We start from the raw sequence: 13,758 nt of genomic DNA, 5'->3' as shown, positions 1-13,758 counted from the left end.
ACACAACTACCAAAATGGGTGCAAAATAATTGCAAAAAAGAGGCATGTTGAAACCACAAAGAGACACAAGATAACTAAGAAAATGGATGCAACGTGCATTTCTACAGATGTGAAATGTTGTAACACAACCACAAAGAGATGCAAGAGGGCTACAAGAGTTGAGGTGCAAAGAACCATATTATGGAGATATACAAAATTGTAAACATCTAGAATAACTAATAAAAGATGTGAAACAACTACAAAAATATGCAAAATGTCTGCAAAAATAATGAACAGTGATGCAAAAAAAAACCCTGCACATTGTGACTGCAAAGAGATACAAAACAACTACAAAGAGTTGCAAGAAGAAGTGACTGCAAGGGATGCAAGCGTCTACAAAATAGTTAGAAAAATGAATACAAAGAGCTAAAAAACTATTGCAGAATAACTTTAAAATTATGCATGATGGCTTATTAAAGATGCAAAACAACTACCAAATTATCAAAGTGCACAACAGAATTACAAAGACTTGTAGAAGAAAAGAATACAATAGAAGAGAAAGGCAACTTTATTGACATTTGGGACATACAACAGTTAGTACATATCAGAATAGAATTTGAGATCATCTAAATCTAAAGGTGTAAAATATATATTTTTTAAAACTAGAATATATACACATAAGAATATAAGGGCAATATGACACTATTATTAGTAAGGAAAAGTGTACTAGAGCCATAAACAGGTGCAAAACTATTACAAAGAGATGCAGCGACTACAAATAGAAATACCCAACAACAACAAATATAGGTATGTAAAACAAAGGCGTATTCTACACATGCAAAGCTGCAACAAAGGCATCTGCAAAATGATCATAGCTATATGTCAGTCTGTTTATTTATATAAGGTTGTGCCATTACATTTATATGAGATGACTCACACATCACGGCACCGTAACAGGTTAGGTACAGGGTGCTACTTAGACCTTACACAAATAACACACATTTCGGGGTTTTTTGTATTTTCAAAGTGATCTTTTGCAATTGCTAGGTATTTTGGCAACTTTCCATGGTGCATGATTAGCAGCATGCAGTTTTGAACTGTTACCGTAGGACACAAACCATCACGTTTTATCATTTCACAGTGAACTGCACTTCTTCTTGTATTACAGAACAGCCAGTCAGTTTTTTGACAGCCCAGTGATCAGGTGGCATGTCATACACCATTAAGCATGACTGCGATCGCTACGGGGTCCATGCTATAAATTCCTAAGTGTTCTGTTCACACATTTTGTTTTGATATCTTTAGTTTATCTCAGCTTTCTTTGACAAATAAAATTGTTTTGACGACTTTTCATAGAAAATAACGATGTAAAATGCTGCATGAAAAACCCCAAGTCATATGGCTTTACCCCCATTGGAAATTGCTTACAGACAGTCAAGTAAACCGCAATCAGTTTGTATAAACAACACAAGAATATAGCCCATGCTACTGAGCCAATACAGTGTCTCACAGGCCTGGCTGCTGATACAAGTTATATAAATGCTAAGGCGACAATAAGGCAGGTCCTGAGAGGTGCCCGCTGGGAAACATGGCCAGCATGCCAACTCTGAATGTCTAGAGCCAGACACTTTGGAGATGTGTGTGCAACAAGCTCTTCCTTTACTTTAATTTGAAAAAGGTCAATTGTATTAACATTTTCAATGTGAGATCACCCCCTTTGATTTAACTGCTGGAAAGTCCAGTCATGATCTGGAAATTTGAAAATGTTGCACTGAATGAAAGTTGTTCTGAGATCTGCTTGCATGCATAAAAATAAGGTTCCAGTTCAAAGATCAATCAAAGCTCTCAAATAAGCCTAATATACTACATGGCCTCACTGTTTCACAGCACCAGTATCACATTAAGCCTCAAGCCAGGAGTGTCTTGCTCTGGTCATCATGGCAACTCCTCTGCCAAGACCCATCAGAAAGTGTCAGTATTTATCTTCATACAAGCTGCCAAGTAAATCTTGAAATACTGCTCTGAGTACAGATGTTGGCATTAGAGGAACTTAAACTCTTTAACCTGTTGTTGGAAGGAACTTCTTCCAGCTGTGTGACATCTCTTTATTGCTGATCAAGTGGATTAATCCTCCAGAGAGATGCTTGAGGTTACAACTGGGTTTTTCTGCCAAAACAACTACAAAAATCAGACACTGTCAGAAAATTTTCTTCCTTGCATTTTTTTTTTTATTTTACCATCTATTGAATTCAGTGAGTTTCTCCATGGGAATGTAAACTGCCTACTTGGGGGGAAAAAGAAGGAAGATGAAAGGATAGTAAGGACAGCACACATGGTGGGCAACAAGTGGGGTGGAAAACCCAGCGCCACGTGCTTGATATACTGTGGTGCACCAGCAACAGCCACTACACGAACTGTGGAACACGAGGACACAGCATGATTATGAAAATGATTAGAAATTTTACAGTTTAATAAACAAAACAAGCTCTTTGTTGGATGCGTGATTCCTCGCAGTGGTACAATGTGTACAGAACACTGTACTGGAGATAACTGTGCTTTAAGTGTCTATATAATCTAGGAATATAATAACTATTTCTTGCTAGTTAACGCTCTTGAAGTCTTCTCTGGTGACTACAGCGTCAATAGTCCTGTGAAGCTCCACCTCCACTACCACCTTTTATGTTAATTTCCGCGCGGACTGAAGTGAGCCACTGCGTGCTGGATCTGTTAGTTGCTGCGTGCTGCTGCTTGATGTCGATGAATCTTTGGATAGACACAACCTGACGCTGAATCACTGTCGGGACTCTTTTTTTCCCCCCTGTGCGTGTGTGAACAGTGTCGTGTCCATATAATGTCGCTGCTGAGGACGCGAGGCTGAATGTGAATACTGTGGATCCAGCTCGCAGTTAGAGGGAGAGGTGAACGCACCTTGCATCCAGCCATGGGAGGTCAGATCACCAGGAATACCTTTTACGGTAAGGACATCTGGCGTCACCGGACAGGACAGCGTGTGCGGATTGTTTATTATGCGCCACAACTGTAATATTATAAGAGGAGACGATATAAACGAGTTGTAAGCTTAGCTTGTGCAGCTTCAAGCCAGTGTGCATGAAAACTGTAGGCGTCCTGGGAGCCTAAAATAAAGGAGAAGTGAAATTAGAGCCGCTTTGGCCAAGTTTAAGCACCATTTGTAAGTCACGACTGGCTTAGGATTAAAGACACTGGTGTTTTTCAAGTGTGAAAATCCTCTGCGACTTCATATTAACCGACTTCCATCAAAAGAAACCAATTAGGACAAACTGAATTGAGCTGGTTAGAGGATTAAATAGCCTTCAACTTTTTTTGCCCACCTGCTTGTTATTTTTATTTATTTATTTATCTCTACCTTTAGTTGATCCCTAAACACTTTTAGAGCTTTCTGCCTCTTTTTAATGAACCTCCACGTCTCAAATTATAATAGTGAACAGGTACACGGTATCTTGTTTCTTCTGCTTTTTGTTTGTATTGTGTTTCACTTTTTAGGTGCAGCTCGCAAAAACTTCAGTGGTAAAAGTCATATAGAATCCCGTTTCGTTTTGAATTATTATCTGGAGTCCTAGTACACACAACATGCATTTAATAAAACTTCTTAAACTTGTTATTAAACTATGTTGAGCACTAAATTAATTTAAGATGACTGTGATACTTTTTAAAGCGTTTAACTCGTTAGTGCTTTTTTATTAAGATTAAGCATTTAAATTTAAAGTTGGCACAGTAAAAGTTCATGTATCAAACATTAGGGTAGAGCTGAAGCAATACTTTGAATCGATTATTCAGTCTCCAGAAACATAATGCTTTTGGATATGTGATTGTTTCAGTTAATTCCCAAGTAAAACAAGTAGAAAGTTCTCTGGCTCCGGCTTCTCTCATGTGATGGTTTGCAGATTTTCTGTGGCTTACTCATTTTAAATTTAATGACCTTGAGTATGAACTGATGGTTGACGGGCAGGGAATTTTGATGAGCAGTTTACGCTCTTTTCTGTCATTTTATGGAAGAACATGAAGTGACCAATAAAGAAAAATAACCATCAGGTAAATTTAATTATAAGAATCACATTAATAACGACTTGTTGGGGGCCTAAATGATGCAGTTCTAGTGTTACACTAAGTCTTTTGTGGGATGTAGTGTTTTGATTAGTTTTCAGTGGCTTTACATCAGCAAAGATTTGCCAGATGATTGGATGTTCTGTGGTTTTTGGTTCCTAGTTATTGTAAACAGTCCACATACAGTAAATGCCATGAGTCTGTGTGGCCTTATTTGACAGAAATCTGGCATTCTCTTGTGTTTCTGATCATTTGTGACCATTATATTTCAGTGAACTCAAGTCAGATTAACTAAATTGGATAGAAATAATTTTATTCCAGCACAAATGATTTTCCACTGTCTCTGGCTATAAACGTTTTTAGGACAGCAACGTTTTTTGGGTTCAACAATGAAGGAGATAACTTATAGAGTTTACAGTCTTCCCTTTCACTCTTTATTCAGGTCTCCAATGCTGTCTATCAGCACCAAGCTGCCCATCCTATTTTTCCAACTTTTACGTTCCATATCCATATTATAATTTTTTGATTTCATCTCTCTTCCATATTGGTATTATCTTGCTTTAGTTTACAATTTCAGCTTGGTACTTTTTGATATACCGAGTGCTTTTCTAGCACACCCAGATGAACAGATGGACCAGTTCATGCTATCCCTTTTCCAGTTTCATTTGTAGGGTCCACTGGTGTGACACAATACAGGTGCAGACAGGGGCACAGCTAGAAGTTCTTGGCTGTCAGCCATGTGTTCAGTCGGGGCCCTAAAAATGTAAACATTAATAATCCCTGTCGTGTTGCAGGGCCCACCTCCAGCTCAAGGGCTCATGAATCATTCAACCTTCACTCCTCCCCGTTTGGTAGCCCTTCATGACTTCATGACGACTCTGGCATTCATTGTTCTTACTTAATAATTCTTTAGTTCGATGTATTCAAATATGAATACTTGTTGCGTTTCTGGACGGTTTTGGACCGTTGCTGAAAAAATAAAAACAAGACATTTCAAGGTATCACCTTGAGCTCTGAAATTGTTTGGAATTTTTTCACAATTTTCTAGACCAAACAACTAATCCAGCCCAAAGTTTACGTCGTGTTACATTCCAGCATACATCTTTAACACTGTGCATGTATACCTGTTAGCTCATGACAAATAAAATAGTCTTTCCTTTAGGTTTTTTAAATAAAGTAGTTTAAAAACAATGAATTGATCTAACATTGGAAACAAAACCCACTTAACCAGATTCAAGTGATGGCCCTAATGCCTAATGATCCTTTGAAACCTGAACTAGGCGCAGCCCTTTTACAGAGGCCTCATACAAATCATCTCCTCTGGTAAGACGTTTAAAAACTTTTAAATCACAAATGTTTATCTCTTATTGAAACAACGCCAGCTATGACATATGTGGAAAAAGCTAAATGTGCCCTGCAGCTCTTTAGAATGCATTTGAGGGGCCACCATGCCTTGATACTAACGTCACACCACATTAGGGCCTCTGCTGAGGCGTCTTAGTAAGACCAAGCCTCAGGATAAAACACAGAGGAGCGTAGGAGGCCAGGTGACACTGGCCAGGGCCACTCATTGTCTCTGCACTGTTTGTCTTTTCCAATTAATGACAGCAGAGGCAGTCACATTGTGTGCGGTGGTGCATTAAGTAACATTATCCTTAAGTTGCTCATCTGACGTTTGTCATGGCACCTCTCTTTTATCGTGGCAGGGCTCTGGTCGGTGGTTACCCTGACGTCACCGTTGGGTTGCATGACTTTTTAAACACACTACAGCAACCATTGTATCATCAGCACTTTTGGCTCTAACCAGTTGTCATCTACAATAAATCAAATGTGGTATTTTTATTTATCCTTTTATTTACTTTTTTGACTTTCATAGTTTATATAGTCCTTTGAAAGCTGTAAACCCATGACAGGATGTCTGGGTTGTGGAAATAAACCTTCAGCTGATAAAAAAAAAAAAAGAAAGTCTGTAGAATTCAATTTCACAGCAGCAGAAATGGTAGTAATATAGCAAAAATGAAAGAATATATTGGATTCTCTGGTTAGATGGTGGAGGATAAGAGACGCCACGGTCTGCAGGGCCAGTGAGGTGAGGTGTTGCTTCTGTTTTCAGCCCTAACAGGAAATACTCTATTCAGTCTCAAGCCTGGTCTTTGATGGAGTACAATGCAGTGCTGTTTTGTTTCCCCAAGACATCACGTCTGACACGACGTCATGGATGCAATATGGTTGAAGGGTTTGTTATGACTTCATTTAAGACCACTGTTGTGCACAGAGCACAATTAGGCATTGTTCAGCATTGACAAGAGCATGCAAAAAGCTTACTAAATACACTGTACTGAGTACAGAACACTTGGCAGAGCCTCTCTGATTGTGATTTGAAGGGCAGGACTAGGCAGAAATATGTGACAAAGATTCCCATTTGACAGCATTTGTAATTATTTTTCAAGGTTGACTATGACAAGGTTTCTAGATTTTTTTAATATAAATCATGTCTTCATCTACTGCTCAAATCTCTGTCTCTGCCCTAAAATTAGAACAGCTGTGATGTTATATTAAACCTGGCCTCAGAAGTCACATGACGACTCGTTTCCAATCCTGGCAGTCCTAACTGATTTGTCTCTGCGGTGCATTATATACCTCTTGACCTTCCAAGGTCAATTAAAGGAGAGCAAAAATAGCTGTCTTTCAGCAGTGGCTCACATTCTCCTCTTGCAGACAAACACAAGCTGCTCGTACACAGTCTTCCAAGTTTAGGTGCGAAAATGCAACCAGTTCTCGAGGATGAAGAAGCGTTAATGAGGCTTAAATTATTTATTTTGTTCACACTTCGTGCTCGATGGTATTTTAAAACCCTGAAATGCTGCTGTAGACGAGGTCGGCGTTTTATGGAACAAAATCTGTATCAAATCGCGTCGTGAGATAAAAGTTATTTGTGTTATCAGTAGAATAAAAAGTTGTTTTGCGTGAGCCAAAGTTTGTGAGAAAACACCTCCTCCATTAAAACCACAGTGACCTTGGTGTGGTCCTTTTGAAGAGGAATGTAGGAAATGAGAATGGGGAGAGTGGATCCAAATGAGAGGGAGTCCGTGTGAATCATGATTATGAAGGCTTTGAGATTAGACGTTTAAAAAAAAAAAAGAAAAAAAAAAGCTGGTTCTCTTTTATGAGTTACTGTAAGTGGGACAAGTTATTCACATTTTCACATGGGAAAAAATCTAGAAACCCGGGTGCATAGTGTGACTCACTGTGTACCTGTGGATTTTTTTTTTTACCACTTCCTCTGACCTACAAATCACAATAAATGCCTCACATTTTGCACCACTGATTTTGTAGCGTAGCGTGTACGTGACTTTCAGACATAAAGACTTATGATAAGATTGATATATGCTCATTAAAACACAAGCCGTAACTGGAAATGACATGTTAACAGCCATTCCTCACTATTATTAGTGTAGCTTTGAGTAAACTGTATCCGCCAGCTGAACATACACGCATCAAGAACTCCCGTAAGATCCCAAAGGTCATTTTCTGCTAGGCTAATTGTGGTCTTATTTGTGTGTAAGTTGATCTTTTTTTTTCCTTTGTCCTCCGCCTCCTTCTGCTTCCTTTACCGCTTTCTGCTGATTATCAAACAAAAAGTTTTCCAAAGAAAGAAAAAGATCCCAAATGCAACACAAATCAGATGATTATCTTGAAAGATGTAGAAAAACAAAAGTGAGAATTCGGTGTTACCGGAAATGACCATTTACTGAAATGAGAGTGTTTTGCACAGACTTCTCGCAGCTGCATTGTTCTCCTAAATTACGCTGCCAGGAGAGCAAGTCTGTCTTTGTGCTGTTGGGTTCGTTTTTTGTTTTTTTTTTCTATCAAAGGACATTTAGCTTGTAATTTACCTTGCACATTGTTCATGTTTACAATACAGGTGTTATTACTGTGCTACTGTGAGAAGATGGAAACAGACTTATGCTTTAAATTGCTTAAATACAGGGAGTGCAGAATTATTAGGCAAATGAGTATTTTGTCCACATCATCCTCTTCATGCATGTTGTCTTACTCCAAGCTGTATAGGCTCGAAAGCCTACTACCAATTAAGCATATTAGGTGATGTGCATCTCTGTAATGAGAAGGGGTGTGGTCTAATGACATCAACACCCTATATCAGGTGTGCATAATTATTAGGCAACTTCCTTTCCTTTGGCAAAATGGGTCAAAAGAAGGACTTGACAGGCTCAGAAAAGTCAAAAATAGTGAGATATCTTGCAGAGGGATGCAGCAGTCTTAAAATTGCAAAGCTTCTGAAGCGTGATCATCGAACAATCAAGCGTTTCATTCAAAATAGTCAACAGGGTCGTAAGAAGCGTGTGGAAAAACCAAGGCGCAAAATAACTGCCCATGAACTGAGAAAAGTCAAGCGTGCAGCTGCCAAGATGCCACTTGCCACCAGTTTGGCCATATTTCAGAGCTGCAACATCACTGGAGTGCCCAAAAGCACAAGGTGTGCAATACTCAGAGACATGGCCGAGGTAAGAAAGGCTGAAAGGCGACCACCACTGAACAAGACACACAAGCTGAAACGTCAAGACTGGGCCAAGAAATATCTCAAGACTGATTTTTCTAAGGTTTTATGGACTGATGAAATGAGAGTGAGTCTTGATGGGCCAGATGGATGGGCCCGTGGCTGGATTGGTAAAGGACAGAGAGCTCCAGTCCGACTCAGGCGCCAGCAAGGTGGAGGTGGAGTACTGGTTTGGGCTGGTATCATCAAAGATGAGCTTGTGGGGCCTTTTCGGGTTGAGGATGGAGTCAAGCTCAACTCCCAGTCCTACTCCCAGTTTCTGGAAGACACCTTCTTCAAGCAGTGGTACAGGAAGAAGTCTGCATCCTTCAAGAAAAAACATGATTTTCATGCAGGACAATGCTCCATCACACGCGTCCAAGTACTCCACAGCGTGGCTGGCAAGAAAGAGTATAAAAGAAGAAAAACTAATGACATGGCCTCCTTGTTCACCTGATCTGAACCCCATTGAGAACCTGTGGTCCATCATCAAATGTGAGATTTACAAGGAGGGAAAACAGTACACCTCTCTGAACAGTGTCTGGGAGGCTGTGGTTGCTGCTGCACGCAATGTTGATGGTGAACAGATCAAAACACTGACAGAATCCATGGATGGCAGGCTTTTGAGTGTCCTTGCAAAGAAAGGTGGCTATATTGGTCGCTGATTTGTTTTTGTTTTGTTTTTGAATGTCAGAAATGTATATTTGTGAATTTGGAGATGTTAAATTGGTTTCACTGGTAAAAAATAAATAATTGAAATGGGTATATATTTGTTTTTTGTTAAGTTGCCTAATAATTATGCACAGTAATAGTCACCTGCACACACAGATATCCCCCTAAAATAGCTAAAACTAAAAACAAACTAAAAACTACTTCCAAAAACATTCAGCTTTGATATTAATGAGTTTTTTGGGTTCATTGAGAACATGGTTGTTGTTCAATAATAAAATTATTCCTCAAAAATACAACTTGCCTAATAATTCTGCACTCCCTGTAGATGTAATCACTTCTGTTTGTCTATCTGCCTGTCTGTTTGTTAGCAGTCTAGCATCCAAAGTTTTTAAGATTTCATTTTCAAATTTTGTGTGATGGTAGGTACCAACAAGAGCTCAAGCCGATTTAGTTTTTGCGAAAATCAGGTCAAGGTCACACCGAATGTGAAAATCAGTCCAAGCTTTATGTTACCCATGATTTTTTTATGGATCATCTTTAAACTCTACAACAATATACTAGGTCTTGGAGTACCAAAATTGGATAAGCATTTGACTTGACGGTCATTGTTGTAAGTTGACCTTGCAAAATATCATATATCATATATATCATATTAAAAAGGGCATGGAGAGAGCTATACAACATGCTTTTTATTTTCTCAATACAACACCATACAACTGTAGCCCTTGCCCTTTGGGGAAAGTTGGGTTCCCTGAGTGCTCTTGTTACCAAATTGGATAATTCAGCAGAATGAACCAGCCAGTGTGGTCCTGCAATGGTACAGACAGCCTGATTCAATACTGCAGTCAAATGTAATCTAATATTTGGGTATTTTACTGTAAATTGCACCCCAAGAAAATTAACTCCCCCTCAACCCTTGGCCAAAATAACCAACTCTTACGCTTCTCATTCTTCACATAGATTCCCTAAATGGACCGTTTCCAGCAGGACCTCACCGATATCACCACAAGCCCAAGCGCTGCCTTCCCATCCAGCCATGTGGAAATTTGTCCTCCTTCCCTCTGCTCTTCCACCCAAGCACCAAGGGCTCGCAGATCGTCATGGACATGTCTCAGAGAACTGTCAAGAGACAGGCCAGCTTCTGCAATGCCATCACCTTCAGCAACAGACCCATCGCTGTGTATGAGCAGGTTCGACTGAAGGTAAACAATGCACTATTTGAATGCCATTTGTATTCACAGGGATAATTACTATTGGAGCCCCGGTATGCTACACACAGAAAATGACTGGGTTAAAAATTGACCTATTGCACAATGAGTCCAAAGTCCAATAAGCAACAATAATTATTCCGACACCACAACTAGAGCACAAGTGGTTGTCATTTTCATAATTTCCTGTAACAAAAAACATTACATAGATTAGCACATCATGTACTTTCTGATATTATTTCACACAGTCAAGTACTGAGAAGATACAAATTGTGAGTGTGATGAAAAGTAGTCCTCTTTTATCTCTGTCCCTCTAATTCTGTTAGCATGTTTTCATTTTCTTCTCCCTCCCTGTCTGCCTCCCTTTCTTCATCCCGGCTCTTCACTCTCCTGTTTTGATTTTCTCTCTTTCCTCTCTGTGCTCTTGTGTGGGCCAAAGCGGCAGCAGCTTAGAACAAGTTTCCACTTCACCTATCAGGCCATCTATGTCTCGAATGTGAGAGAGTAGGGCAAGCACTGCCATGTGAGGAACACTGTTATCTGGCACACTAAATGCAAAGTAAATAGTGCTTCGAAATAAGACAAAAATCGTTTGCAGGTGATAAACATACCGAGGTAACCAATCTTGAAAGTGATAAGTTGTTTTTTTAGCCCTGCTAGTGGTTTGGCACTATGATGGGAATGTTGTGCTGTCTGTTTGTTCAGACTGAAACATCTCAACTATTGGATAAAATGAAACTTGGTACAGACATAGAAGCCCATCCGTCCATCTATTTTCTTAAGCACTCATCCAGCCAAACCAAATTAAATTCCTCAAGATAAGTAAAAATAACCTCAGTAACTCTATGTAAATGATTGATGTAGCCACATTTCAAAGCCTCGATGTTAGCTTTGCCTAGACAGGCTTCGCCATGCAGCAGGCCATATTATTTCGCAGATAGTTTCTTTCAAAATGCTCCAAGAGGCACAAACAGCACAAACATGGTTGAGAGGTCCACTTCAGTGAATTGAATTAGTGCAGGAGAGTTCAAGCAGACAGCCATCGGCTACAGCTCCCTCTATGTCAGCATTGTGGACCACATGTGAGAGATAACGTTAATAACGTTTATTTGCCCGCACAGGGAAATTCTTTTGCAATCACATTTCGTACACCAACATGGAGCAAACACATCGTTTTCAATATGTAGGGACACTTTCATTGCACCTTGAGGTTGTTTTGGCCAAACCACCTGGGAAGGCCATGTGTTGCCCATGTTTAGAAATTTGATGGCTTGAGGAATAGACAAGACATGGATGTTGCTTCTTGTTGTTCTGAAAAGTGAAGCCAAGGTGGAAGTGCCTCTGGTAGTACAAATTATTCCTGTAGTAAACAGCCTCCACTGCCTGGATTTCTGACAATAGTAAACACTTTCTGGATGATTGTATTGGAACAATTGCTAGTTTCAGAACAAACAGAATAAAACCTGAAGTAAATTTTGTAAATTATGAGTACACTCATGGGCCAATGACTTGCCAGTCACATGTGAGTATTGAGTAGCATGGTATCACTCACTTTCTCTGTGATGTCTTCCCTGTGCTGCTGAGGCTTCACCATGAGACTTCACAAAACAATGGGTGATGTCACCGTTGTTATAGCCATCTTTCAAACACATTAACAGCCATAGTGGTAAATTTAAGCCTTACCAGTTTTCATTGGTATACTGGCTTGCAATTGGTACAGTGGTGTAATCATCAGCTGTTGGCATGCTAAAAGATAAGCTGTTGGACATGATTATCATCAGTTAGACATTTTTACCTTGGTGACATTCTTAAACTCAAAGCAACACTGCACAACAAGTGCATATATGTCTGTAGACTCTAGATATTTTTGAACAATATTTTAATGTTAATGCTCTTATAATATATGCCTTTAATGCCCAGTACATGTTTCTGCCATTCTATTGGCTCCCATAGGCCTTTTGTCATGGTGCTAACACGCTCCGATCTATCAGGCAAAAACATTTTGGATTGAATCCATTTTCATAAAGAAGTCACATTTCACAATAATCTAGGACTCGCTGCTCTTGGCACTGATAAAACACAGTCATACCACTTTAAAGGTAATTGCAGCTATAATTATGACTGGGGTGGAGGTGAAAAATTACCCAAATGCAAGCTTTGGATGGGATGAATTAATCACGGTGCAGTGCAGGTAGTATCACTGCAACTCAGCAGAAAGGAAGCCGGCCCAAATTTGGCTTTATTCTTTTTAGCTCATATTGTAGTTTGTCTTAATTAAATTATCTTCATTGATTTAAAATATGTTCTCTCCAGATCACTAAAAAGCAGTGCTGCTGGAGTGGTGCTCTACGTCTTGGTTTTACATCCAAGGACCCATCAAGGATCAATCCAGACACCCTGCCCAAGTATGCCTGCCCTGACCTGGTCTCCCAAAGTGGCTTCTGGGCAAAAGCACTTCCGGAGGAGCTCTCCAATGAAGGAAACGTCATCTCGTTTTGGGTGGATAAAAAGGGCCGGGTGTTCTATCGAATCAACGACTCCAGCCCCATACTGTTCTTCAGTGGGGTACACGTCTCAGAACCCCTCTGGGCTCTCATAGATGTCTATGGCCTCACTAGGGGGGTCCAGCTGCTAGGTGAGTCATGGCATGGCATTCAAAGGCAGGTCTACATTTTATTTTCTCCAATATTTTATTTATTCCCCAAAACCTTTAAAACTACTCATATTACTGCCAGTTCTAAGTTTGATTTGTGCCCTGTTTACAGCTGTTGTAATGATATTGCATTAACTCATGAGACCCATTAAGGAGGCTAAGCTGAAATGGTAAACATTATACTGTTAAACATCAGCTACAAGTTATCTCACAGCACCTCTCTGCCTGGGTAGAGCCTTACAGAGTTGATATCATTGCTGCAGACTCTGTGTTCTTGCTGTAATGCTTTGCCACTGGAAAAACACTCTGCATCTGCTGCTTTTTCATCAAGTGATTAAAAGGTGATGTTACATACAGCTGCACTGCTTTTCCCACACCGGCCAAATGGCTCAGTGGAAAAAGATGGTGGGAGATTAGGCAGATTGTATAGTTAGCATGGCTGTTAGTATCAAAGAAATTTCCCTAAAGGGAGAATTTCAAAATGTCTAAAATCTTTTCTTACAATTCCGCCGTGCTGTTTAAAGGGTCATTACATCAAAGAAATGTGAAGCAAACAGGTCTGTCCCAATTATTAACAGCAGTGTTTCATCAATCTAAACCATCTC

General features: G+C 39.7%; 1 protein-coding gene across 1 annotated transcript in view; it reads left to right on the top strand.

Moving 5' to 3' along the window:
- The first annotated feature begins 2,702 nt into the window (after positions 1-2,702).
- Positions 2,703-13,758, top strand: part of neurl1ab (neuralized E3 ubiquitin protein ligase 1Ab) — a 36,166-nt gene continuing 25,110 nt past the window's right edge. The window contains exons 1-3 of the mRNA XM_031756911.2: positions 2,703-2,954; positions 10,253-10,494; positions 12,814-13,135. Of these exons, the coding sequence (XP_031612771.1) occupies positions 2,921-2,954; positions 10,253-10,494; positions 12,814-13,135 (598 nt within the window). The 5' untranslated portion in view covers positions 2,703-2,920. The remainder of the gene's footprint in view (positions 2,955-10,252; positions 10,495-12,813; positions 13,136-13,758) is intronic.

Source organism: Oreochromis aureus, linkage group 13 (assembly GCF_013358895.1).
Source record: "Oreochromis aureus strain Israel breed Guangdong linkage group 13, ZZ_aureus, whole genome shotgun sequence".
Lineage (NCBI taxonomy): Eukaryota > Metazoa > Chordata > Actinopteri > Cichliformes > Cichlidae > Oreochromis > Oreochromis aureus.
The sequence above is the reverse complement of the archived record's forward strand: the minus strand, read 5'-3'. Positions and strand labels throughout refer to the sequence as shown.